Consider the following 27,694-nt stretch of genomic DNA (forward strand, 5'->3'; position numbering starts at 1 on the left):
CTTAAGTGCCCCGATTTCCATTTTATTACAAAGCATGGTAATCGGAGAATCCTTCTTTTCTGAAGTGAGAGAGAATGAGATAATGTTTATCTAGAGCAGTGGTTTTCAACCCTTTCTGTGTCACGGTACATTTTTACATTGGAAAAAATCTCGCGCCACACCACAAACCAAAAATGTTCTAAAATTACTTTCTGTACAGTATATTTATTTATTTATAAAATAGTTTCTCAATATTTATACTTACTCAGTGTGAAACTTGAGCCTGTTTAGATGAACCCAAAGCTGATATCCTGGCAGGAATCTTCATAAACAGCTCTCAGTCTCTGTTTCTATTTTTTTTTTTATAGCAGTTAGGCTTGAAAAGCTCAGAATTATCAGAGAGGGGGACTTTAGCAATGTCTTTAACTGTATCTGGGCCGAGTCGCTCCCTGACAATAGCTTTGCAGGCAGGTAGTATTTAGGGCTCTGCCGCAGTGTGGGACTTTGGATTTTGCAAGTTCAGCAACAAGGTAACTGGCCTTGGGGGCTTTCTCTTTTACCTTTGTAGCTTTTCTCAAAAAAGTTGCCTGTTTCTCTGTGTTTTCACAAAGGCGAACAAAATAGTCCATCGTCTTGTTTCGAAGCGACAGGTGTTTCGTTTGGGCATGACGTTTAGATAGCTGCTCGTGTCGCTTTCAAGAACTGCTCAGATTTCTAGCCATCAGCCACCTTGCTGCCCTTGACAATGTGTTGGGATAAAACAGGAGAAGGATTAACTGTCGTCACATACTGTATGGATAAAATAGGACGGACTCTTTCATGAATATTGACTCTTGACGGGTCTAATCAAATAATGTACAGTAGACGTGCTAGGGTCCACATTGTCGCGGACAGCAAGGTAGCTGATGGCTAGAAATCCGAGCAGTTATTGAACGCGTCAAGAGCAACACCTCGCTCATCAGCACACGACTGCAACTTTCTACCTCCTCCTTCCTTCCTATTGCAACTCCGCCCCACGACGTAAAAAAATAAAATACAAATGCGATATTAGATAATTTCTCACGGCACACCTGACGATCTCTCATGGCACACTACTGTGCCGCGGCACACAGGCTGAAAAACACTGATCTAGAGCATGTTTAATATTAATGCTACTTTTGTGTTTAAAATGGCTTTTCAAAAAAGTGATTAAATTTATTGTTCTATGTATTGTATTCTTACTTGCACACGTTAATGATTAAATTCGAATTATTTCAAACTTCACTGGTTTTTGCCAGTAGTAGTTCTTACCAGATTTTTTTACCGCCTCAGGATAATCTGCGTACTGCCTTGAGGAACAAAACAAACACTGAACAAAGATGGCAGCAACACTTGGCCCCGGACATTACACAGGGTCCCTTCTTGGCCTGTTTCAGAAAAATCCAAGAGCCACCGCTGACCCTCCCATGGGGTTTCAGATTCAGCACCTCTTTAACTAAATTTCTCGAGACTCTGGGGTTGTAAAACCAATACCAAGGCAAAGGGCAATCGGAAAATAATATAAAATATAAAATAATTTTTTTAAAAATGAAAAAAAAATTATATATATATGCATGTGTATTTTTCGGCCTTTCGGTTTTTCGGCCAAATATTTGGTTTTCGATTTCGGCCAAGAATTTTGCTTTCGGTACATCTCTATTTTTTTTTTTTCCAATTTTTTAAACAAACTTCTTTCCGCTGGGATGGGTGTTGTCTGTCTCTGTAAGTAAAGGTACAGAGTAGGGCTGCAGCTATCGATTATTTTAGAAGTCGATTAATCAATGAACTAGTTAGTTCGACTAATCGAGTAATCGGATAAGGAACATGAAAAATTTAAATACCTGAGCTCAGCCTCAAACAATATAAAAAAGTAAATAAATGATGGTCTGTGTACAACAAATGAACAATTAGCTAACTTGCATAGCAAAATTCCGCTAGCTTAAATGCTATAAAATGCTAAAGTTTTTTTTTTTTTTACCCTGTTCTTAACAAATGGTTCAGACACGTTCCCACAAAAAACAGCTAAATACACCTATAAACTAAATTACGAATGCATTAAAAAAACATTAGCTCAAATAAAAGCTAATGTTGGTTTTAACAGGGAGCAGTTGGATTCCACCCATGTTAAATGAGGTAAACAAGAGGGCAGTGTAACCACCTAAATCAATAAAACTAAATGCAAACGCTTTCAAAATAAACCATTACAACGCCACTTAAATTAAACGAATACTCGAAGCAGCAAAATTTAATTTGATTCTTTTTTTCTAATCAATTACTCGAGTTGATCGATTAATCGCTGCAGCACTAGTACATAGTCTGAGTACTTTTACCACCTTTAATCAATTGTGACCTAAAAATATTACACCATTGGTCATACTTGACGCCAATATTCCCCACACTTACTGACCCCAATGAATGCCATTGTTTAACCACTGCGTTAATAAAATGTCTCCTCCAGGGTGCTGACGTGGCACTACGAACAGAATTCGTGTCACCAACAAGCATGAGATCCTGCCTCATTTTTCCTCATGCCACGCTGGCCCACAGCGGAAAGTATGTGTGCCATGTCCAAGAAGTGGTCTTGGATCAGACGGCTTCCTCCAGTGTCAACATCACAGTACTCGGTCAAATACACGCACACTCACGTATACACAGAAAATACATTCAAGCAGTACAAGTTATTATTGTAGTTCACAGTCCAATTTCATTGTGCTCATTAAGTGAATGTATTGCAAGTTCAGGCAAGACGTAAAAGATGTTTCTTTTAGAGATAAGTAATACTTCGTGTAGTTATTTATGTTACTTTAAAAGTCAAGGTATCAAATAAACATTTTGGATTGACTCGAGCCATTCAATAAAACATGTTAACAGACAGGGAGGACATAATAATGATGATGATGATCATGAATCCAATATTATTTTGAAATTTAAATTCTTCTACTTCTTGAATGACAATCACATTATTCAGTTGGCGGATTAATGAAAATAATATGACATGTTTATGTCGCTAGAGTCATACTCTGGAAGTCAGGCAGCGTAACCATGTGACGTCTCCGCCCTGCGATGTCAACAACAATGGCGACCAACTAATTAAATAAATTTTACAAATTGTATGAAAACGAAAACATCAAGAAGGGTTTCATTATCAAATTATTTAAACACCTAGTAACGTTTATCTGTTAGGGTTATGGAATATGAAATATTAAAAATGAGGCGGGAGAAATTTCCGATTCTTAGATTATTCACGATTCGCCCGTGGAAGATTCGAGAACGATTCACAAACATCCCAATTTTTTTTTTTTTTTTTTTTTTTTTAACCTGTCCTGTTCAGCTGTTTGACACAGAGAATGGAAGTCTAAGTGCCCGGATAGTCTGAACAGTTTTAATGTTTCACATTGAGAGTCTGACATACTCCCATTGTGATCATTCAAAATACCTTTTTATTATGACAAAACAGCGAACAGGAAGGGATTATGGGGGGACAGAAGAAAAGAAATACAAAAGAAGAAAGAAAAGAAACACATACACAAACAAAACAAGAAATACATTGAACAACTAGACTAGTTACTAATATGCTGGTGCTATCGTCAGCGAGATGTATTTCCGGTTTACACCATGTGGGGGCCTATTGGCCAGTGAAAGAGGGGGATGGGGGTGGGGGTGTCTATAAGCCTATAAGCCAAGTGATTGAAAGGGGTAGAGTGTACACAAGTCAGTTCTGTGATCTAGAACCCAGTAATCGTGTGAATCTCTTATGAGTGTAAGCCCATTGGCGACCAACCCTACGCCGCCGCATCGCCAATCCCGGCACCGGGACCCTCAACCCGAGCATGCCCTACCACATCCAGCAGCACGCAAGCCCCACCGGGCGCGCGACAGCCACGCAGACGGGCGGCAATCCAGGGCCACGGCCCCCCCCCGGGACCCAGGGTGGTCCCCCAGGCCACCCGCGCACCCATCAACCGGCCTTCAGGGATGGCCGGAAGGGACGCACCACCAACCCCATGCCTACCCCCACCAGCGCCCGCCCACCCGGGCCACAGCCACAGCCCCCCAACCGGCACGGCACGCCACGGGACCCCCAGCGGCCCACCAAGCCCAAGGCAAGGCAGGGTCCCCCTGCCAGTGCAGGCGACACCCCGCTGATACACCGGCGCCCAGCCAGCAACCCGCGACGGAGCGCAGGGCGGATGCCCAGCCAGAGAAGAGAGGGGGAAGCGGAGGCAGGAGTACGCCCAGGAACAGCCACGGGGCGATGCAAGATCGGAGCCCCGACCCCCCAACCCACTCTCGCGGGTGGCAGCCCAGGCAGAAGGGAGGCCACACCCCAGGAGCCACGCCATATGGAAAAAGTGTGGGACCCACCTATCACCCTATTACTGTGGCTGCCAGGTTCCAGACTGGCAGCCATCACCCAGCACCGTGATGGGAATGTGAGGGGAGGGTAGTGCAATGTATGCATTAAAATAGGAGAGCTTGGCTTAGGGCAGTGGGACCGCAGCATGGAGTTTCTGGCCAGCCGCCCGTCCCACCACCCTTTGCCGGAGCTCTCCTGTGGATGATGTGTGTGGTGCATTTAAAAAAGGTGCAGGGATGGCGGGGCCTGTGGTGAGGAGGCAACCGTGAGGTACCCCCCCCCCCCCCCCAATAGGTCCCAACCATCCCACAACCTTGGTGTGTGGTGCATTAAAAACGGGGGAGCCGGGCCGGGACTGTAAAGCCCCGTCCCAACTCTCCCCGCAGAAATGTATGAGCATGTAAGTGCCAACAGTGCAAACATCCAAATTTTGAATATTGAATTATACCAGGTGAAACGGAAATAAGACACAGTCAGCGTGGTCTTCGGGACGCAAAGAGGAACGGACCGAGAGTAAATATCATGTTCAACTCATGCCGCTAGATTAAAAAAAAACAATAATCAACTGCTACAAACAGCGCCCAGTTGCTAGTTGCTACAAACATACGGCAACATACGGCTATGGGCAAATATCACATATATGTAGAACTAGATGTGAAATGACTGATGATGGCAGCGTTGGAACATGTACAAAGAACTAGATGCCAAATGACAGATTTGCCGGCGCTGGTAACAGCCAACATCTTATAGCAGGAGACTTCTCTAGAAGGTTCTGTTGTAGCAAACCTAATTATTTTTCATCTAATATACCCTTAAATCGGCAAAATCATGACTTGAATCTATCTTTAAATGATGAAACAGTTTTAAAACTTGCCATGTTGAAAGTAGACAGAAGGGAAATTATGGAATAACGGGAACAATTTTAACAACGTTAACGGTTGATTCACAACATTAAATTAAGTGAATGTAGTTTAAAGCTACTGATACAGAATGGGGACTTGAGTATTTTATTCACTGTTTTTAACTGTTAACTTGATAATAAAATAGCAGTTTGGTTTAGCCTGAGAGGATTTTTGAACAATATTGGAACTAATGTACAATACATTAAAAGCGGGGCAGGGGGTGGGGGGGCTTATAATCAATAATCGATTTATAATCAAATCGGAGCCTCTGAATCGTAATCGAATGGTTAGGTGCCCAAAGATTCCCACCTCTAGTAAAAATGCCACCGGAGTAAGTCCAGCTTTTTTCATTTCCCTGCCCCGTCTCCGGAGATGGAAGAAAGTGCGTAAACAAAACAGGAGGCATAACAGCTAGGCGACATGCTAACCTGAACCGAGCGGCTCCTCCAAGTCTCTTTCTCGCCATTCGAAAACGAAAAATCACATAAAACTACCCTGACTCATGTCACACACGGCGGCGGGGGTGATTGTCTTCACCTATCGGCCAGCCCCCGTCGGCAAGCAAGTTACAGCTCGTCGTTCTGCTGCGGCCCTGGCAGGCAGGCAGTGCTCGTCGCCGGGGACTCAGAGGGGAATGAACGCCGAAAATAGCGCATTCTCAGCGAACAAACCGGCCGACGTCGGCGCACGCTCAGGGCCAAGCTGAGGAAAGCCCTCTACACGCGAAGAGGACCGAAGGGGGTGAAAGTCTACACAATCGAGAACCGGAGACAAGAGCGGGGGCTCCTCGGGGCTAAGCCATGGAAAGCGCTCTGTAAGCGAGCACACCATTATCGGCTGGCGACCATAGTGTGCGACAAGCCGCCGGTCATCGGCCGAGTATTGTCATCCACAAAATGCAAACCACCTCCTTATTAAATTGCTTGCCATGTTCCCAGTATTTGACATAACATAAAACACATAACCTAGTCATTCGTCATCCGTCCAATGGTCTCTAGATTGTCGGACTTGTTTTGCCCATTGTTCTCGATGAACACGATCTTTTGGGAATCCAAAAAGCCTCACACCACTCTCCCTGGTGTTGCAACAAAAGCCTGCAGCAATAATCTGGCGTGACACAAAAAAATAAACAAATTATTCTGCAAAATCAGCAGAATCTGCACTCCTTCTGCATGCTATAGTAATGGCTGTATTGTGAAAATAATTTCTACTCCTGACGTCACATTCGGCGTCTTCCTTAACCCAAGACTCGAGGCGGAAGTCACTTATTTTCATGGTGCGGGATTAAAAAAATTCAATAAATATATCGATCGCTTCCACACACATCCAAGCGGTCCATTTTATTCAGGAGCATAAAATACCACGTGTAAAATGAAAAAAAAAACATGCTGTTTTTGCAGGCGCTTTAAATATGTACTGTAGCTCGCTGCTACAAAGATTGTATGTTTGTGCTTATCTTTTTTTTTTTTATCATTCGTGGACAAAATTCTAACAATCTGTGCAGCCTGGGTTAATATGAGGAGTAGATTGATACGCCGGCCACCAGAGTGACCAAAATGAGGTACAACTACAAATAATATGACAGTTGCCGAATGTATACAGTATGTGCTGCAACAGATTTTGTTGTTACAAGAAAATACTACAAAGTATTTTTCAACTGGTTAGATTATAGCTATGATATTATGAGCTAATCACCCATGTCCATCCCATATAAACACAAGTAGTATGTCTTTTTTATTGATCACAATAAAACTTGGAAAACATGATTCCATTTGTTTTATTTATAACAATTGTTGCATGTGCATTCAAAACAGGTCAATAAATTGCAATTTATAGACTATAACCTGAGCCTTCCATCATCAAAGTCATCCACAACTTCAGCCAGCATGTGTAGAAGGTAGAATGCACGTAGTCTAGATATACAGTGTATCACAAAAGTGAGTACACCCTTTGCATTTCTGCGGATATTTAAGTATATCTTTTTATGGGACAACACTGACAAAATCACACTTTGAAACAATGAAAAGTAGTCGGTGTGCAGCTTATATAATAGAGTTAATTTATTTTCCCCTCAAAATAACTCAAAATACAGCTATTAATATCTAAACCCCTGGCAAGAAAAGTGAGTACAGCCCTTATAAGCTACATCCATAAATGTCCAAATTGAGTACTGCTTGTCATTTTCCCTCCAAAATGTCATGTGACTCGTTAGTGTTACTAGGCCCAGGTGTGCATAGGGAGCAGGTGTGTTCAAATTAGTAGCACAGCTCTTACATTCTCTCATACTGGTAACTGAAAGTTCCAACATGGCACCACATGGCAAAGAACTCTCTGAGGATCTTAAAAGACGTATTGTTGTGCTACATGAAGATGGCTAAGGCTACAAGAAGATTGCCAACACCCTGAAACTGAGCTGCAGCACAGTGGCCAAGATAATCCATCCAGTGTTTTAAAAGAGCAGGGTCCACTCAGAACAGGCCTCGGGTTGGTCGTCCAAAGAAGCTGAGCGCACGTGCTGAGCGTCACATCCAAATGCTTTCTTTGAAAGATCGTCGCAGGAGTGCTGTCAGCATTGCTACAGAGATTGAGGAGGTGGGGGGTCAGACTGTTAGTGCTCAGACCATACGCCGCACTCTTCATCAAACTGGGGTGCATGGCTGTCACCCCAGGAGGAAGCCTTTTCTGAAGATGGTACACAAGAAAGCCCGCTAACAGTTTGCGGAAGTCATGTCAACAAAGCACATGGATTACTGGAACCATGTCCTATGGTCTGATGAAACAAAGATTAATTTGTTTGGTTCCGATGGTCTCAAGCATGTGTGGCGGCGACCAAATGACGAATACAAAGATAAGTGTGTCATGCCTACAGTCAAGCATGGTCGTGGGAATTTCATGGTCTGGGGCTGCATGAGTGCTGCAGGTGTTGGAGAGTTACAGTCCATTGAGGGAAACATGAACTCAAACATGTAATGTGAAATACTGCAGCAGAGCATGATCCCCCTCCCTCCAGAAACTGGGTCGCAGGGCAGTGTTCCAGCATGACAATGACCCCAAACACACCTCCAAGATGACTGAAGAGGCTGAGGGTAAAGGTGATGGACCTGCCAAGCATGTCTCCAGACTTGAACCCAATAGAACATCTTTGGGGGATCCTCAAGGGGAAGGTGGAGGTGAGCAAAGTCTCAAATATCTGGCAGCTCCGCAACGTAGTCATGGAGGAGTGGAAGAGCATTCCAGTGGCAGCCTGTGAAGCTCTGGTCAACTCCATGCCCAGGAGAGTAAAGGCAGTTCTGGATAATAGTGGTGGCCACACAAAACATTGACAGTTGACATGTTGTATGTTAATATTGACAACTTTCAGTAAGGCAGTACTCAATTTGGACATTTAGGGATGTAGTTTCTAAGGGGTGTACTCACTTTTCTTGCCAGGGGTTTAGATATTAATGGCTATATTTTGAGGGGGAAATAAATTAACTCTATTATATAAGCTGCACACAGACTACTTTGCATTGTGTCAAAGTGTCATTTTGTCAGTGCCGTCCCATGAAAAGAAATACTTAAAAATCTGCAGAAATGTGAGGGGTGTACTTACTTTTGTGATACACTGTATGTCCATTAATGTACAGAAAGTTGTGAGGCACCCCAAGATGTCTTCCCTTGCCTAACAGTATTTTCCACCTGTAAACAAACTGAAAACCTGTAACACTCGCATTTAGGATAAGAAGCCTGTGTATGACTTATAGTAGATGATTGTTTTCCATTTCTTTACTGTTGTATAACTACATTTAGCAAAGCTAAAGATGTCTCAGCTGTGACACAAAACACAGATTTGTACTCAAATTACCATAATTGTCCCATCCTATACAGACATTACATGTACTAATTAGCAGCAGTTGTACTAACTGTATAGTTAGCATGTGTTGCAGCCACAGCAGTTGTTGTACTAAATAATATTAAACATCATAATTATAATCATCATCGAAATAACATTATCAAAGACAACAAGTTGTTTCATGCGCAAGATTTTAGCTTTAGTATTTTCGGAGCACTGGACTCGCCTGGCACCTGCGACACAAGTGCAGCCTGCAGTTTCGACGTCTCCCACCTCTGTTAACAGGACCCATGCATAGACATCATCATTACATTCAGGCATGAAAATCTCTCACCTTTTGGAGAAATTAGCCGTTTTGAAGTCAAAAAGAGTGACCTACGTGAATTGTGTAGATCCGCGGAGAAATTTTTTAGGGCAGGGGGTCATAAGTCCATCTAACTAACTAACTAACTAACTAACTAACTAACTAACTAACTAACTAACTAACTAACTAACTAACTAACTAACTAACTAACTAACTAACTAACTAACTAACTAACTAACTAACTAACTAAATATTTTATTGAAGTTGCTAAGCCAGTCGTGATGTGCAACGAGTCCATTTATCGCACGGTAAATAAAAATGAGGGCGGTGATTTTCATGGCTGTGTCTAGCGCCGCTCACACGCGTGCATACATTTGTGTGTGCATCCAGATGACTTATGAGACTCCAGCTCTTTTCGCAGATGTTTATCGGTCATCAACACGCCGTAGAATTACAGTTCAGACATACAAAATAAGGAAACACATCTATATTAAACACTGTAAAAGTTAGCATTGCTACATTGAGACTAATGGGGAAAAAAAGACAACCTACTTTAGCCTGCTATAAAACATTGTCAGTCCTCTCCAAAACGCAAACTTGCGATTAAAAGGTGACACTTCAAACATGAAAAATCGCTTGTTAACAGCATTTACAAACAAAAAAATCTATTAATGATACCACAAGCAATGACGAAAAGTGCTTTTTAGCAAACCTTTAAAGCTTACGGTTAGCGGTTTAGCGAACGTACTTCCGGTGAACATTTCAAAATAAAAGCATGTCGTGTTCATCATATAAATAACGATATCTGGAGTTAGTCCCACATACAGTACTTCAGAATTAATACTATAATATGTAAATACTATAATACTACAGAATTCAGATTCTTCACTAAGAATAGCTTTAAAATGACACCCTATATTAAAAATATGATTGGGAATGAATAATTATTACAATACTATTATATATAGTAGTATAGCTACTATAATAATAATGCTAGATATTTTTTTTAACAATTGTTTTGAATAATGTTGGGAAGAAAAATTCAGTGTTCTGAATCTGTTTACATTCCATTCTTTTGCACTGGTAAACGCTATCAGCATTTGACCTCATTGTTTATGTGTGATTAATTATTGTAATATTTACATGTTTATTTGTACTTTAATAAAGAATTTAAGTGTTCCAAAATGTTTATGTGAATTAATAAGCGTCAACAAAAAATTAATTTCTAAATTAGTAAAAAAAAAAAAATTATTAGATAACTCGACTAATCGTAAAAATAGTCAGCTAACTATTTGGGAGAAAATTGGTCGTTTTGGACAGCACGAGTGTACCAGAACATATTTCCTCCACACCCTTCTCACCTTTTTAACCCCTGACCCATTTTCATGCCTGTACTTTTTATTATGAAGTCTATGACCCATGTTATTGCTTGTTTTTGTCTTGGTTCCATATCTACAGTACAGAGGTTGCGCTAGACATTTTCGTTGTCTGTCATTTTGACTGACAGGGTCATAAAAATCCACTCATAATCTATTTTTACCAGTCACTTAAATTTTTAAAATGATAATGATGACATATTCAATAGTATTTAGTTTTCATTCATTTTTAATTAATATTGTAACGTTTGCTTGGCGGCGAAAAATTAGACACGGAAGTTGTATTTTTCTCCCTCTTTTCACTCTGCTTACCGCCAACACCAACAAAACAACTCCACTCCCAAAGAAAAAGAGGCAGCTATATAGACCCCAATCACCAACGTCGCACAATGATCTTAATTGTGGTTGTCAGCCCAAAATCTTCTAAATATATATTAAATGCATCTTACCAGATATAAAATGACTACTACATAGTCTGTGGATCGTTTGGTGCCCAGATTTCTTGTCAAATTACAGCAGTCCATCTCGCTCTCCTCTTCGGGTCTCTCAGAATACGGTAGAACTTTAAGTCTCTCCGTCTATCTTCTCTGTTACTGCAACCAACCGCCACACACTTTTTCGCCATTTTGATTATTAATGTTAACGAGCAGAAAAACACGCCGTAATAGGAGGCATGTATGTAGCGGTAATGTGTAAACACGACGAGCTGACGGACAATATGGCTGCTCCAGTCAGGGGGCGGAGTTGTGACGTCATGTGATTGGGGTCTATAGACAAGTTTCCTGAGCGAAATACGGGCGCCGCCATCTTGGAAAATGTCTGCTTCGCACTTCCGGTCCGGTCGAGTAGCAGTGTATTAGCAGTGTATTGACGACGATAAAACTACGAAATCAAGCCAGAGCAACCCATGGAATCTTCAAAAATTGATTCAGCACGACCTAGATGACACGTAGATGAGATTGGATGGCAGTTCGTGTCACTTCGTTGATCATTCGTGGACAAAATTATTAACAACGGTCAGCCTGTGTTAACGTGAGGAATGGATTGATACTACGGCCATTAGTGACCAAAATGTGGTGAAATTACAAGTTATATTACATTTGCCGACTGCAGAAGGGCTGACATGGATTGTTTTGTTACAAGGAAATGCTACAAGGTTATGTACATATGATGTAAACACAAATAGTATGTCATTCTTTTTTTTATTGCAGGCATTGATCGCAATAAAACATTTAGACATGATTCAATTTCTTGTTTTATTTAAAACGATTGGTGCACTCCAAAACAGGTCAATAAATCACATTTATAAAAGTATTGCAAAAATAGCATACGAGAATGTGATATCAGACCGCAGAGCTCCGGAGCCTCGTGAACAAATAGCGACATCACGGAGGCTCTCGCCGGCATTTAGATGTGCTTTTTTCCCGTCCTCGGTAATTCCAGCTCCAATAGCATATATTTAAAGATGCTACCGTTCACAAGTTCGTAGTTGGATCACGGCGATCTCGGCGAACCACCGTCTGTCACAATTCCTGCCTCTGTCGGCCTCTCCCGGGAGTCGAGCTGTCATCATCATTGTGGAACGCAAACTATATATGTTCGATATATGTCCATCAACGTACAAGTCAAGTTGTCTTCTCTTTTATAACAGCATTTCCCAGCTGTAAACAATTCAGATTTATGCGGTGCATTCAAACACGATTAGCAACAGGCGGCTAGCAGCAGTAGCAGAAGCTAGTTGTTGTAAAAATGATAAAACTTCGTAATTACAATCATCATCGTAATATCAATAGCAAAGGCAACAAGTCGTTTCATGCGCCAGATTTTAGGTTTCGTATTTTTAGAGCACATTACCTTCCATAACAGCGGGGGCATGACTGCAGGAGCTGTCAGTTTTGTACATCTCCTTCCCTCCCACCTGTATGACGAGTACGAGCACCCATGGTTTGGAAATCGACATGGTACGAAGCATGGAGGCCTTGGCTTGGTTCTCCACCCGCCTACATCAAAATAACATTCCCGGGATCTTGTATAAAGACCTTCCAACTTTGATTTCACCGCCATTGACTTCAACGGTAAACAGGCGGAAACGGAAGGGGAAGGAAGACATAAGGAAGTAAACCGGAAGTACCTCGGAAACTTGTCTATACACAGGCGACAATCTAGTCCACCAATTGGATGACGCGCTGGCACACCGGGTGCACCAATAAGAACCTCGCGTTGATGTGTCAATCACGGTGCTGCCGCCAGACCACGGTGACGCTACAATATTCTGACAGAATAGCCAACGACGTCATGCATTAAGAGAGACAATAGCTAATTAATATGCTACCCTGTGGTCTGGGGTGTGAATTGCAACCTGTCAAAATGACGGACGGACTTCAGTTTTTTCCGTCACCGCTTTAAAAAACCGGTCAACGACGGAAAATATTCGGTTAACGCGACCCCTGCTACAGTAACTTAATGAACACAAATTCCCATGTTCGTGTATTAGGACCAGTGTTGTTAATCTTACTTTAAAAAAAGTAATTAATTGCAGTTACAAATTACTTCTCCCTAAAAGTAATGGAGTTAGTAGCTCAGTTACCTGAATGTAAGAGTAATTAGTAACTGCTGTTACCTTTAATGTTTTTTTTTCACCCCCTACCCAATTTAAAAAAAACAAAACAAAAAAACATAGTAGCCTTCGCTATGTTTGGATGCCATTAAATGTTGTGAATCAACTAGGGCTGTCAAACAAAAACATTTTTGAATCGAGTTAATCACAGCTTAAAAATTAATTAATTGTAATTAATTGCAATTCAAACCATCTCTAAAATATGCCATATTTTTCTGTAAATTATTGTTGGAATGGAAAGATTAGACACAAGACGGACATAAACATTCAACATACTGTACATAAGTACTGTATTTATTTATTGTAACAATAAATCCACAAATCGCATTAACATTATTAACATTATTTCTGTTAAAGGGATCCACGGATAGAAAGACTTGTAGTTCTTAAAAGATAAATTTAAGTACAAGTTATAGTAATTTTATATTAAAACCCCTTTTAATGTTTTCGTTTGAATAACATTTGTAAAATTTTCAATCAAAAAATAAACTAATAGCTCGCCATTGTTGACGTCGCCGAGCGGGACGTCACATGGGCTCCCCGTCGTTCTTCCACAGTGTCTTTAATTTTTGAGAGCTAGGAATATTATTTTTGTTGTGCTTTCACTAAATGATACTGCTGCGACTTAACTGATCCGTCCAAATGCATGATGGGAAGTTGGGCAACCATGACTGTCAGTGGTGGCTGCAAATGGTATACAGTATGTTCTGCGTTGTGTTCAATTAACCGTGTTAAGAGAAAGATTGTCTCCTGTCATTCTTCCCCACGTCGCTTGCCACAATACTTGTGAAAGAGTTGCCAAATCAAAAGCTAATAAAAGGCGCGGTCCAATGAACGCCTGTGTCCACTTGCATTTCTCTGCCTTTTCGCTCTCAATGTGCTAAAAACGGCATCATTGTAAACTGTTTAAGGCAACGCATGAATGAGTCATTCCGTGCATGCGTTAATTGCGTCAAATATTTTAACGTGATTAATTTAAAAAATTAATTACCGCCCGTAACGTGATAAATTTGACAGCACTAGAATCAACCGTTAAAGTTGTTAAAATTGCTCCTGTTATTGCATTAGTTCCCTTCCGTCTACATTCGATATGTGAAAGTTTTAAAACTGTTTCATCATTTAAAGATAGATTCAAGTCAAGATTTTGCTGATTGCGTTTCCTTCCACTGCCATTAAATCAATGAAATACAAAATTATTTTGGTTGTGGTGACTTTTAGTCATTTCTTAATGTTTCCTCCCAGGTCGTGATGATGGCAGAGGGATGCGATATTTCCAAATTGTGTTTTTTTTTTTTTAATTTTTTTTACTCAATTGTTATTTTGGTTAGAGAACGTGTAAAACGGAAGTCACGTGTAGAAATTTAGACATTTATGAAATCTTCAAATGTCTCAAACGTTCATGATCCATGGTGCTGCCAGTCATGTTTAGTTTTGCTCTGTGGTAAAGCTTCCCTAAATCTTCCCACTCAGTGAAGGCAGATAAACAACTGATCCATAACATGGGCTCTATGAATAAGTGCTTCATCATTATTGTTTATTCATATTAGTTTTTGAACTTAATGTGTCTAATCACCCATGGAAAAAAATTCTTTCAGAACGAGGATTTGTGAAAATACAGCCCGCTGAGGATAGCCACGTTTCGGCCCGGCTGCAGCAGGACGCAGTGCTGAGGGTGAAAGTGGAAGCCTATCCTGCCCCTCAGGTCAGCTGGAGCAAAGGTGGCGCTGCCATCAAAGGGAACACAATCATTGTATTCAGAAAAGAACATGGGACCAGGTAGGAACACAACCACAAAGCAATTAGCGCTTGAGCTTCCTCGGAATAAGAACCCCCGGAGACTACCTGTTCTTGTCAGTCATCACAGGATAAGACAAAGTGTAACACAAATTATCGTCTGTGATTGGGGATTGGAACGGAACTATACACAGGAACTGTAAACAAAACTCTAGTTAATCATCAAAACAATCCAATAATTAAAGAACCTGGCTGTTTTAAAAACTACATGAAAAAGCCCAAAATTCATTTTAATTCAAAAATCAAACCTGTAGCTGCTGATACTTAAAGTGCGTATGCCATCCATCCATCCATTATCTTCCGCTTAGTCCGGGGTCGGGTCACGGGGGCAGCAGCTTTAGCAGGGAAGCCCAGACTTCCCTCTCCCCAGCCACTTCAGCCAGCTCCTCCGGCGGGATTCCAAGGCGTTCCCAGGCCAGCCGAGCGACATAGTCTCTCCAGCGTGTCCTGGGTCGACCCCGGGGCCTCCTACCGGTGGGACATGCCCGGAACACCTCTCCAGGGAGGCGTCCAGGAGGCATCCGAACCAAATGCCCGAGCCACCTCAACTGGCTCCTCTCAACGCGGAGGAGTAGCGGCTGGACACCAAGCCCCTCCCGGATGACCGAGCTTCTCACCCTATCTCTAAGGGAGAGCCCGGACACCCTGCAGAGGAAACTCATTTCGGCCGCTTGTATCCGGGATCTTGTCCTTTCGGTCACGACCCACAGCTCGTGACCATAGGTGAGGGTAGGAACGTAGATCGACCGGTAAATCGAGAGCTTCGCCTTTTGGCTCAGCTCCTTCTTCACCACAACGGACCGGTGCAGAGTCCGCATCACTGCAGACGCTGCACCGATCCGCCTGTCAATCTCCCGCTCCCTCCTACCCTCACTCGTGAACAAGACCCCAAGATACTTGAACTCCTCCACTTGGGGCAGGATTTCACCCCCGACCCGGAGAGGGCACTCCACCCTTTTCCGGCTGAGGACCATGGTCTCGGATTTGGAGGTGCTGATCTTCATCCCAACCGCTTCACACTCGGCCGCGAACCGCCCCAGTGAGAGTTGGAAGTCACGGCTTGATGAAGCCAACAGCACCACATCATCTGCAAAAAGCAGAGATGCAATGCTGAGGCCACCAAACTGGACACCCTCAACGCTTCGGCTGCGCCTAGAAATTCTGTCCATAAAAATTATGAACAGAATCGGTGACAAAGGGCAGCCTTGGCGGAGTCCAATCCTCACTGGGAACGAATTCGACTTACTGCCGGCAATGCGGACCAGACTCTGACACCGGTCGTACAGGGACCGAACAGCCCTTACCAGGGGGCTCGGTACCCCGTACTCCCGGAGCACCCTCCACAGGACTCCCCTAGGCACACGGTCGAACGCCTTCTCCAAATCCATAAAACACATGTGGACTGGTTGGGCGAACTCCCATGCACCCTCGAGGACCCTGCCGAGGGTGTAGAGCTGGTCCACTGTTCCACGGCCGGGACGAAAACCACACTGCTCCTCCTGAATCCGAGATTCGACTTCCCGACGGACCCTCCTCTCCAGCACCCCTGAATAGACTTTACCGGGGAGGCTGAGGAGTGTGATCCCTCTATAATTGGAACACACCCTCCGGTCCCCCTTTTTAAAAAGGGGGACCACCACCCCGGTCTGCCAATCCAGAGGCACTGTCCCCGATGTCCACGCAATGTTGTAGAGGCGTGTCAGCCATGACAGCCCCACAACATCCAGAGCCTTTAGGAACTCCAGGCGGATCTCATCTACCCCTGGGGCCTTGCCACCGAGGAGCTTACCAACTGCCTCAGTGACTTCAACCCCAGAGATTGAAGAGCCCACCTCAGAGTCCCCAGACTCTGCTCCCTCAAAGGAAGGCGTGTTGGTGGAATTGAGGAGGGCTTCGAAGTATTCTCCCCACCTACTCACGACGTCCCGAGTCGAGGTCAGCAGTACACCATCTTCACCATACACAGTGTTAATGGTGCACTGCTTTCCTCTCCTCAGACGCCGGATGGTGGACCAGAATTTCCTCGAAGCTGTCCGGAAGTCGTTTTCCATGGCCTCGCCGAACTCCTCCCATGTCCGAGTTTTTGCCTCGGCGACCGCCGAAGCCGCAGTCCGCTTGGCCAGCCGGTACCTGTCAGCTGCCTCCGGAGTCCCACAGGCCAAAAAGGCCCGATAGGCCTCCTTCTTCAGCTTGACGGCATCCCTTACCGCTGGTGTCCACCAGCGGGTTCGGGGATTGCCGCCACGACAGGCACCAACCACCTTACGGCCACAGCTCCGATCGGCCGCCTCAACAATGGAGGTGCGGAACATGGCCCACTCGGACTCAATGTCCCTCACCTCCCCCGGGACAAGGGAGAAGTTCTGCCGGAGGTGGGTGTTGAAACTCTTTCTGACAGGGGATTCTGCCAGACGTTCCCAGCAGACCCTCACAATACGTTTGGGCCTGCCAGGTCTGGCCAGCAACTTCCCCCACCATCGGAGCCAACACACCACCAGGTGGTGATCAGTTGACAGCTCCGCCCCTCTCTTCACCCGAGTGTCCAAAACATGTGGCCGCAAGTCCGATGACACGATTACAAAGTCGATCATTGAACTGCGGCCTAGGGTGTCCTGGTGCCAAGTGCACATGTGGACACCCCTATGTTTGAACATGGTGTTCGTTATGGACAAACCGTGACGAGCACAGAAGTCCAATAACAGAACACCACTCGGGTTCTGATCGGGGGGGCCGTTCCTCCCAATCACGCCCCTCCAGGTCTCACTGTCATTGCCCACGTGAGCGTTGAAGTCCCCCAGTAGAACGAGGGAGTCCCCAGAGGGGGCGCTCTCCAGCACACCCTCCAAGGACTCCAAAAAGGGTAGGTATTCTGAGCTGCTGTTCGGTGCATAAGCGCAAACAACAGTCAGAACCCGTCCCCCCACCCGAAGGCGGAGGGAGGCTACCCTCTCGTCCACGGGGGTAAACCCCAACGTACAGGCACCAAGCCGGGGGGCAATAAGTATGCCCACACCTGCTCGGCGCCTCTCACCGTGGGCAACTCCAGAATGGAAGAGAGTCCAACCCCTCTCGAGAGGATTGGTACCAGAACCCAAGCTGTGTGTGGAGGAGAGGCCGACTATATCTAGTCGGAACTTCTCTGCCTCACCCACCAGCTCAGGCTCCTTCCCTGCCAGAGAGGTGACATTCCATGTCCCAAGAGTTAAAGTGTGTATGACAGGATTAAAAAAAAAGTCTTAAATAGTATTATTATGTGAATTAGAATCATAGTTTGAGACGATTCGACGATATACAACAATTTGGCAAAGCGCAGATGATGAGAAATTAGTCTTTTAATCTGCCGGTTAGCCACGCCTACCGTTATAGGACTCTAGCATCCCCAACAGGAGGAAGAATGGTTTCATCTGTTTTACTATTCAACCCAATGAGAGGGAATTATTCATAACGAGGAAAATGCGACTAAGAAAGCCGCAAAATGTTATTGTCTCTCTCTCTCTCTTTTTATCCAAGTATTTTTCCCCAATAGCTAAATAAATGGTATGGTCATGACAAATAACAATCATGTGCTAAATGGAATATGAAATAATAAAAATGCATTTATTCAGTACAACATGTCAAAATGACTCCATAATGGTAAAAAATGCTGACTTTACCTTTACTGTCACACCTCCCGAACGATATTTTATGCCACCGTAGTTAGTCGGCCTTTTGTCATTTCTCTGCCCCAGCTTTGGGGAATGTACAGTGGGGCAAATAAGTATTTAGTCAACCACCAATTGTGCAAGTTCTCCTACTTGAAAGATTAGAGAGGCCTGTAATTGTCAACATGGGTAAACTTCAACCATGAGAGACAGAACGTGAAAAAAAAAAAGAAAATCACATTGTTTGATTTTTAAAGAATTTATTCCAAAATTAGAGTGGAAAATAAGTATTTGGTCACCTACAAACAAGCAAGATCTCTGGCTGTCAAAGAGGTCTAACTTCTTCAAACGAAGTCTAACGAGGCTCGACTGTATTACCTGTATTAACGGAACCTGTTTTAACTCATTATCGGTATAAAAGACACTTGTCCACAAACTCAGTCAGTCACACTCCAAACTCCACTATGGCCAAGACCAAAGAGCTGTCGAAGGACACCAGAGACAAACTGTAGACCTGCACCAGGCTGGGAAGACTGCAATCTGCAATAGGTAAAACGCTTGGTGTAAAGAAATCAACTGTGGGAGCAATTATTAGAAAGTGGGAGACATACAAGACCACTGATAATCTCCCTCAATCTGGGCTCCATGCAAGATCTCACTCCGTGGCGTCAAAATGATAACAAGAACTGTGAGCAAAAATCCCAGAACCACACGGTGGGACCTAGTGAATGACCTACAGAGAGCTGGGACCACAGTAACAAAGGCTACTGTCAGTAACACAATGCGCCGCCAGGGACTCAAATCCTGCACTGCCAGACGTGTCCCCCTGCTGAAGAAAGTACACATCCAGGCCCATCTGCGGTTCGCTAGAGAGCATTTGGATGATCCAGAAGAGGACTGGGAGAATGTGTTATGGTCAGATGAAACCAAAATAGAACTTTTTGGTAGAAACACAGGTTCTCGTGTTTGGAGGAGAAAGAATACTGAATTGCATCCGAAGAACACCCTACCCACTGTGAAGCATGTGGGTGGAAACATCATGCTTTGGGGCTGTTTTTCTGCAAAGGGACCAGGACGACGATCTGTGTAAAGGAAAGAATGAATAGGGCCATATATCGAGAGATTTTGAGTGAAAATCTCCTTCCATCAGCAAGGGCATTGAAGATGAGACGTGGCTGGGTCTTTCAGCATGACAATGATCCCAAACACACAGCCAGGGCAACAAAGGAGTGGCTTCATAAGAAGCATTTCAAGGTCCTGGAGTGGCCTATCCAGTCTCCAGATCTCAACCCCATAGAAAATTTGTGGAGGGAGTTGAAAGTCCGTGTTGCCCAGCGACAGCCCCAAAACATCACTGCTCTAGAAGAGATCTGCATGGAGGAATGGGCCAAAATACCAGCAATAGTGTGTGAAAAGCTTGTGAAGAGTTACAGAAAGCGTTTGGCCTCCGTTATTGCCAACTAAGGGTACATAACAAAGTATTGGGATGAACTTTTGGTATTAACCAAATTCTTATTTTCCACCATGATTTGCAAATAAATTCTTTAAAAATATTTTCAAGTGGGAGAACTTGCACAATTAGTGGTTGACTAAATACTTATTTGCCCCACTGTAAACAAACCAAGAGGCGTGACAGCTTGCCGACATGCTAACCCTAACCGAGTGATGTTTCAAAGTCTTCGAAGCGAAAAATCACACATAACAAGCCTGGAAAATTTCACACGGCGGCGGGGTTGTGGATTGTCTTTGCCGATCGGCAACCCATCCGGCAGCAAGTAAGTTAGAGCACGTCGTTCCCCTGCTGAGGGCAGAGGGCTCGTTTGCGGGGAAGCAGCTGGACAATGACCGCCAGACAAACCGGCCAATGTCGGAGGAGCGCGTAGCTGCCAAATGGTCAACATGAATATGGCAAAATAATGCTTTACTACACGGTAAAGACGTTAACAGCGAGAGAGTCATAGGAGAGCGGCTCCAGTTGTTGTGGAGCTAACATGGCAGAATGTGTTTGAGGAGAGCTTCTCTACATGCCCATCCATGATCAAACGTAAGTAAATACTCCTTTATTTGAAGAAAGTTTATAGTGTTTACTTTGTAATCGCTGTATTTGCGGCCATTTTTAACACAAAGTTGCAATTTCTGATCAGGTGGAAAATTTGACAGAACACTGGGCACACAAGAGGGCAATAAGCCGAGTATAGGACGTGCGACAAGTTGCCGGTCGTCGGTCGAGTGGGCAAGGAGCATGTCAGCCACAAAATGCAAACAACCGCCGTATTAAAATTATGCCAGTATTTGACATATTACAAAACACAATGTTTACTCACTACCTCATAAGTCCAATGGTCCCACAGTAGTAGGGCTTGTTTTGGTCAATATCCGCCGGTGAACCGGAACCTTTTGAAACCCCCAAAAGGCTCACACGTCTCTCCCTGGTGCAGTAACAATTATCTGCAGTCGTTTGGCTGGCATGATGCGAAAAATAAACGAATTGATCCGCAAAATCAGCTGAATCCGCAGTCCATCTGCATGCTATAAACCAATGCTGTATTGTGAGACGCTGACCCGGGTGACGTCACATTTGCATTTGTCCTAAACCAGAAACTGGAGCCGGAAGTAACTCATTTTCGTGGCGCGGGATTCAAAAATTGACTATATAAAATGATCGCTTCCACTCACATCCAAGCGGTCAATTTCATTCAGGAGCATAAAACACCACGTGAAATATGAAATAAACATGCTTTTTGGTGTCATAGACACTTTAAAGATCAAACCTGTAGCTGCTGAAACTTAATGCTCACGTATATTCTAACCAATAGACGGCACTACACTGCTGTCATCAGATCAACAACCAGATTTTATTTGTGGGTGTGACAAAAAAAGTTTCACAACCTGGGTACAATATAAGAACTATTTGGCTCGTTGCTGATCACAAGAAGATGCTTCTAATCACAATTTGAATTGCTGACTAGTGATCACCTAGTTAGGTCTTGTCCTACATTGACGTCTTTAACTTATTATGCGTTCCTCACAGATATGTCAGCATCCTCAGGTTGGTGCGGGTGAGGCGGCAACAGAAAGGCCACTACACTGCCCGGGTCACCAATGGAGATGACACTAAGGAAGTGACTTTTGACTTGGAAGTCCAAGGTAGGGCTTGTTTAGAAGGCCTGTGGAAGAGTAAATTGCACGAGAAAGGATGGATGGGTGCTTCTGATAATAGTTTGGAAACCGCTGACCTCAGTCAAGATTACTGAGCCAGTGTTCATGTGTGTATGTAGTTCCCTCTCAGATTAAAAGTCTGACTGAGCTCCGCCTTCCCGGGAAGCGGCACCTTGTTACCTGTGTAGCTGAAGGGGTCCCTACCCCGACCATCCAGTGGTACAGCTGCGACAGTATGCTCAAGTAAACTAAATTGAATTTATCGCCAGACAATGTCATTTAGAGAGCAACGCACATACCCATGCGTCCGATGTAGGACATCAGTTAACTGATATTGTTTCACAGGTGCAATACCGAGACTACAATATGGCAACCGCTGGTAACGGAAGCAGACCTGCTGAGCATCCAGACGAACATCACTTACAGCGAGAGCCGTAAAACAAGTCAGGTGTGGAGCTGGCTGACCTTCCACAAGCCGCAGCACGCCAATGTTCGCTGTGAGTCCAACAACCAGTTGGCGATGGTTGGCAGAAGAGATGTCAAAGTGGTGTCCAGCAGTAAGTTTCATGTGAAGAAGCAACCCATGTATTGTATGTGTGTTTGCAACTGTCAGAACAACGACCAAAAAAATTAGACTTTTTTTTTAGGCAGTTAAACACATTGTACTTCAGTAGCAGGCACGTGCGGGGGGGGGGGGGGGGGGTTTGAGCACCTGCCCCTTTGCCCCGACATGCTCAAAGTGCCCCTTTTGACTGGGCTTTTTTTGTTTTGATGTGTGTGCTGGTCGACTGTGCAGGCACGCCACCGAGTACCTTCTGCGTGCCGCTAAGCCGTCGCATAACCCCCCGCCCCCTGCATGCCCACTCGCTTGCTGTCGGGCCACTCGCCCACCACCCCACCGGCCTCGCGCTGGGGCGGGGAGTAAAGCCTGAGTTATGCTCCCGCGTTGTGGTGACGGCGCAGCGACTACGGCGTCATTCCACATTCGATGGTTCTCTGGCCAGGTGACGAGTTGCTCTATAATTCACCGCCAAGCCACTAGAGGGGTGTGGCGTTATGTTTGTACGGTTTTGTATGGTTTCCAGGGTAAAACGGACAAATTAAAAATAGTTCAGGGGCTTAATGGGCCATGAATCTGCTATGGCAGCATATAGACATATTCTGTCAAACACAACAGTTGTTTTGGCTTAAAATACAGCGGTTTTTCAGTCTTGTCTGTGTTTTCTGCCATAAATATATGAATATATTGTTTTTAACCACTACAAATGTAATAATTATGATAGGTTTTAAACATGTTACTGTCCCACCGAATTATTTTCAAACAAGAATAAAGTACTTGGAAAATGCTTGGCTTTAATAAATGCTTCATAGCGAGTCTACTCAAATCCTCTCAAGCTACTCACTTAGTTAAACGATGATTGACGCATGCGCTTTTTTTTGTTTTGTTTTTTAATGATTGACTCAACATTATCAGAGAAAAATTAATAAAATAACACCACTGGAGACAAAATAGCGTTGTAAAGTTGAAATCATGTTAGTCAAGTACGTCGTAGCCCGGGGACTACCTGTATTCTTAATCATAGCATAGCAATTAAACTATTGAGTATTAGGAATTGAGTAACCCTAGATTTTGTTTCATTTTGCTTTCGTTGTGCAGGTGTTTCTGAACTTTGTGGGCCATTCTACTGTTTTCTTTAAAGGGAACCTCGGACTTAAAGACTTGTAGCCCCTAATAAGCCACAATTGTACTATTTTACTAAAATATGTTATTAGAAGCACATAAAATATTGCCATTCATTTAAAATCTGTAATATTTAGTACATTTTTGACCTACGGAGGGCGCCATGTTTTCTGCATGCAATGGATACTCCGGGTGATGACTTAGTTTGTCACTGTCACACACTGGGAGAATAGCTGTGCTAGCTAGCAAGCAAAGCTAGTATGATGACTGGCATGATTTTGTCACATTCTCCTGCCGGTCAGATTGTATTGTTGCAGAGTGGGATGTGGGATGAGTTCCTGACGTTGCATCCGCATTCAATTCCAGCTCATCAGCAGTGCCTTTAAACTGATCCTAGGCAGGTTGCCGAGATATTAACTTGAGAGTTTGTATATCTCTTCGTTGCTAGTTGTTCATTGCCTTGTTTTTTTTTTTTCATTTATCTGCCTCTCTCCACGGTTTTCCCTCGATTCTTTTTTCTTTCAATTAATCCCAACCAACTGTCACTGACACTTTTTTGTCTCCCTTTTCGCGATCGCGTGTTTTTTGTGTGTTCAATAAACCCTTGTACGCAATCCCTCTTATTGTTGTCTGCTATTTGGGGTACTACCTTGCATCCACATTCGCGGACCGTAACAGATTTGTTGTTTTTCATCTGAAGAATCGAGTTACTGATGGTAGCTAATAGATCCATAAACAATACACATACTATCGATGTAAAAAAACATAACATGGTCCTTGTGGTGTTACTTATTGTTACAGTGTGCTCTTGAATGCCCCACCTGCATCAAATGAGAGTGCGGAGTCCGCAGTTGTCACTGTCACTAGACGAACACTACCGGTGAACCTGACAACCCACAGCTACCCACTCCACATTGCTCAAGTTTCAATAAATTTGGCATTTCCCCACTCAGTCCTTCCCCATTGTCTGCTTTGGGAACCAGTTCCGCGATCCCTAACACTTTTCTACTCCATGCATGCTCCAGCAATGCCCTGATAAGTACACAAAGCCCTGACATTCTAAATGAGACTGTCCCAAAAATCTCTTTTTCTCTCCTTCATTAGAGTGTTTGGGTCGCGCACTCCGGGTGAACATGCGCCTGCACGTCCACATGCGTCCTCGTGGCAGCAGCGCTGTTTCACAGAGCCTCTGCTTGGAAAACACACATTTCTAACCCACTTTTGTTACCCACTCAACACTTGCTACTAACAGTAAACAATCATGTTTTCTGTTTTTACATATCTGGTACTGATCTGATGGGCCAAACGCTCGTTGCTTTATGTTCGTGCTCATACAAGCATGCGCGCCATGCACGAGCTGAACAAATGGTGCAATTGCGCTTTAGGCCAGTAGGTGGCAGTTGCGAGTAAAAATGTGACAAACTGTACAGGACCTTTAAAGTGTTCAATGGATTATTATTACAGCTCAAACGAATCCTCAAGCAACTCGAGTAACTTGAGTTTAAAAACTGATCCGAGTAATTTTATTCACCTCGAGGAATCATTTAATTTTGCCAGCTCTAAGCATCATGTTTTGCCCAGACTACTTTTAATGCGGGACAACGCGCTGACGTCACGTGCGTAGAGGAAGAAGCAATATTACCTTACTGCAGCTAGAAACAACGCCGACGTTGCTGAAAACTACGCCCGCATGATGCTACAGTGGTAGCAGGTAGCGTCTGATGCGTATCAAAGATATCACATATATACAGTTGTGGTCAAAAGTTTACATACACTTGTGAAGAACATAATGTCATGGCTCTCTTGAGTTTCCAGTTATTTCTACAACTCTGATTTTCTCTGATAGAGTGATTGGAACAGATACTTCTTTGTCACAAAAAACATTCATGAAGTTTGGTTCTTTTATGACTTTATGATGGGTGAACAGAAAAAAGTGATCAAATCTGCTGGGTCAAAAATATACATACATGGATCTGAAAAAGCGAATCATTGACTTGAACAAAAATACACATACAGCAGCGCTAATATTTGGTAACATGTCCCTTGGCCATTTTCACTTCAATTAGGCCCTTTTGGTAGCCATCCACAAGCTTCTGGCAAGCTTCTGGTTGAATCTTTGACCACTCTTCTTGACAGAATTGGTGCAGTTCAGTTAAATTTGATGGCTTTCTGACATGGACTTGTTTCTTCAGCATTGTCCAGAAGTTCTCAATGGGGTTTAAGTCAGGACTTTGGGAAGGCCATTCGAAAACCTTATTTCTAGCCTGATTTAGCCATTCCATTACCACTTTTGATGTGTGTTTGGGGTCATTGTCCTGTTGGAACACCCAACTGCGCCCAAGACCCAATCTTCGGGCTGATGACGTTAGGTTATCTTGAAGAATTTGAAAGTAATCCTCCTTCTTCATTATCCCATTTACTCTCTGCAAAGCACCAGTTCCATTGGCAGCAAAAACAGCCCCACAGCATAATACTATCACCACCGTGCTTGACGGTATGCATGGTGTACTTGGGGTTAAAGGCCTCACCTTTTCTCCTCCAAACATATTGCTGGGCATTGTGGCCAAACAGCTCGATTTTTGTTTCGTCTGACCACAGAACTTTCCTCCAGAAGGTCTTATCTTTGTCCATGTGATCAGCAGCAAACTTCAGTCGAGCCTTAAGGTGCCGCTTTTGGAGCAAGGGCTTCCTTCTTGCACGGCAGCCTCTTAGTCCATGGAGATGCAAAACACGCTTGACTGTGGACACTGACACCTGTGTTCCAGCAGCTTCTAATTCTTGGCAGATCTACTTTTTGGTGATTCTCGGTTGAATCTTCAGCCTCCTGACCAATTTTCTCTCAGCAGCAGGTGATAGCTTGCATTTTCTTCCTGATCGTGGCAGTGACAAAACAGTGTCATGCACTTTATACTTACAAACAATTGTTTGCACTGTTGCTCTTGGGACCTGCAGCTGCTTTGAAATGGCTCCAAGTGACTTTCATGACTTGTTCAAGTCAATGATTCGCTTTTTCAGATCCATGTATGTATATTTTTGACCCAGCAGATTTGATCACTTTTTCTGTTAACCCATAATAAAGTCATCAAAGAACCAAACTTCATGAATGTTTTTTGTGACAAAGAAGTATCTGTTCCAATCACTCTATCGGAGACAAATCAGAGTTGTAGAAATAACTGGAAACTCAAGAGAGCCATTACATTATGTTCTTCACAAGTGTATGTAAACTTTTGACTGCAACTGTATATAGAACTAGATGCGAAATTACAGACTCGGCGGCTTTTGTAAACAGCCGCCATCTTAAAGCAGTAGACTTCTCAGCGCTAATAAATAAGATTAACATTACTGTCCCACGCCCACGTAACGTTAGCCCTGCGGCGGGCTAGGTTTATATTAATTATGACTACTGTCGATGCGTGGCTAATGTGTCTTATATACAGGCTTTATTTAATCTGTGAAAACATAGCGCTGTTGAGTAATAACGGTGTAAAATAAAAACTTACTGTCAATTTTAGCTCAGCAGTCATTGCTGGATAAAACACCAAGTAGCACTGGTCCCTAATGTGCTCCAATACAGCAGGTATCATACATTTATTTTAAACACAGGAAAAACTCAAAATCCTATTAGGACTTACAGTTTACAGTCTAATTTAGAACTTAACTTGAACTTAAAAATAGCTTGACACAAATGGAAATTCAATTGAAACTAATGATGGACGATAATGCATTTTTCAACCGATACCGATAACCGATAATTTCCTCCTCATTCCAACCGATAACCGATAATGTCAAGCCGATAATTCTATGAAAAGATTTATGTAAAATTTTAAAGTATACACAAGAGAAAATATTACTGTGCAAAAATATAATTTATTGCCCTTTTTTCAACATCAAATGTGAACAAGGTGTAAATTCAACATGTAAATAATGACAGATTGTATGACATTGTGTAATGGTAAACTTTTGGCAACAATTACCTACAGAGTAAATACCTAAGTTGCACAAAAATGCCTTTGAAAGTAAGCCATTCCTAACAG

General features: G+C 43.4%; 1 protein-coding gene across 2 annotated transcripts in view; it reads left to right on the forward strand.

The window, feature by feature from the left end:
• The window catches only part of LOC130924597 (platelet-derived growth factor receptor beta-like), a 56,125-nt gene that overhangs the window by 18,915 nt on the left and 9,516 nt on the right, over positions 1-27,694 (forward strand). For both annotated transcript variants that reach the window (XM_057851263.1, XM_057851264.1), the window contains exons 6-10: positions 2,456-2,621; positions 14,981-15,161; positions 21,852-21,967; positions 22,099-22,222; positions 22,325-22,536. In XM_057851263.1, the coding sequence (XP_057707246.1) occupies positions 2,456-2,621; positions 14,981-15,161; positions 21,852-21,967; positions 22,099-22,222; positions 22,325-22,536 (799 nt within the window). The remainder of the gene's footprint in view (positions 1-2,455; positions 2,622-14,980; positions 15,162-21,851; positions 21,968-22,098; positions 22,223-22,324; positions 22,537-27,694) is intronic.

The sequence above is a fragment of the Corythoichthys intestinalis genome, chromosome 11 (genome assembly GCF_030265065.1).
Source record: "Corythoichthys intestinalis isolate RoL2023-P3 chromosome 11, ASM3026506v1, whole genome shotgun sequence".
Taxonomy (NCBI): domain Eukaryota; kingdom Metazoa; phylum Chordata; class Actinopteri; order Syngnathiformes; family Syngnathidae; genus Corythoichthys; species Corythoichthys intestinalis.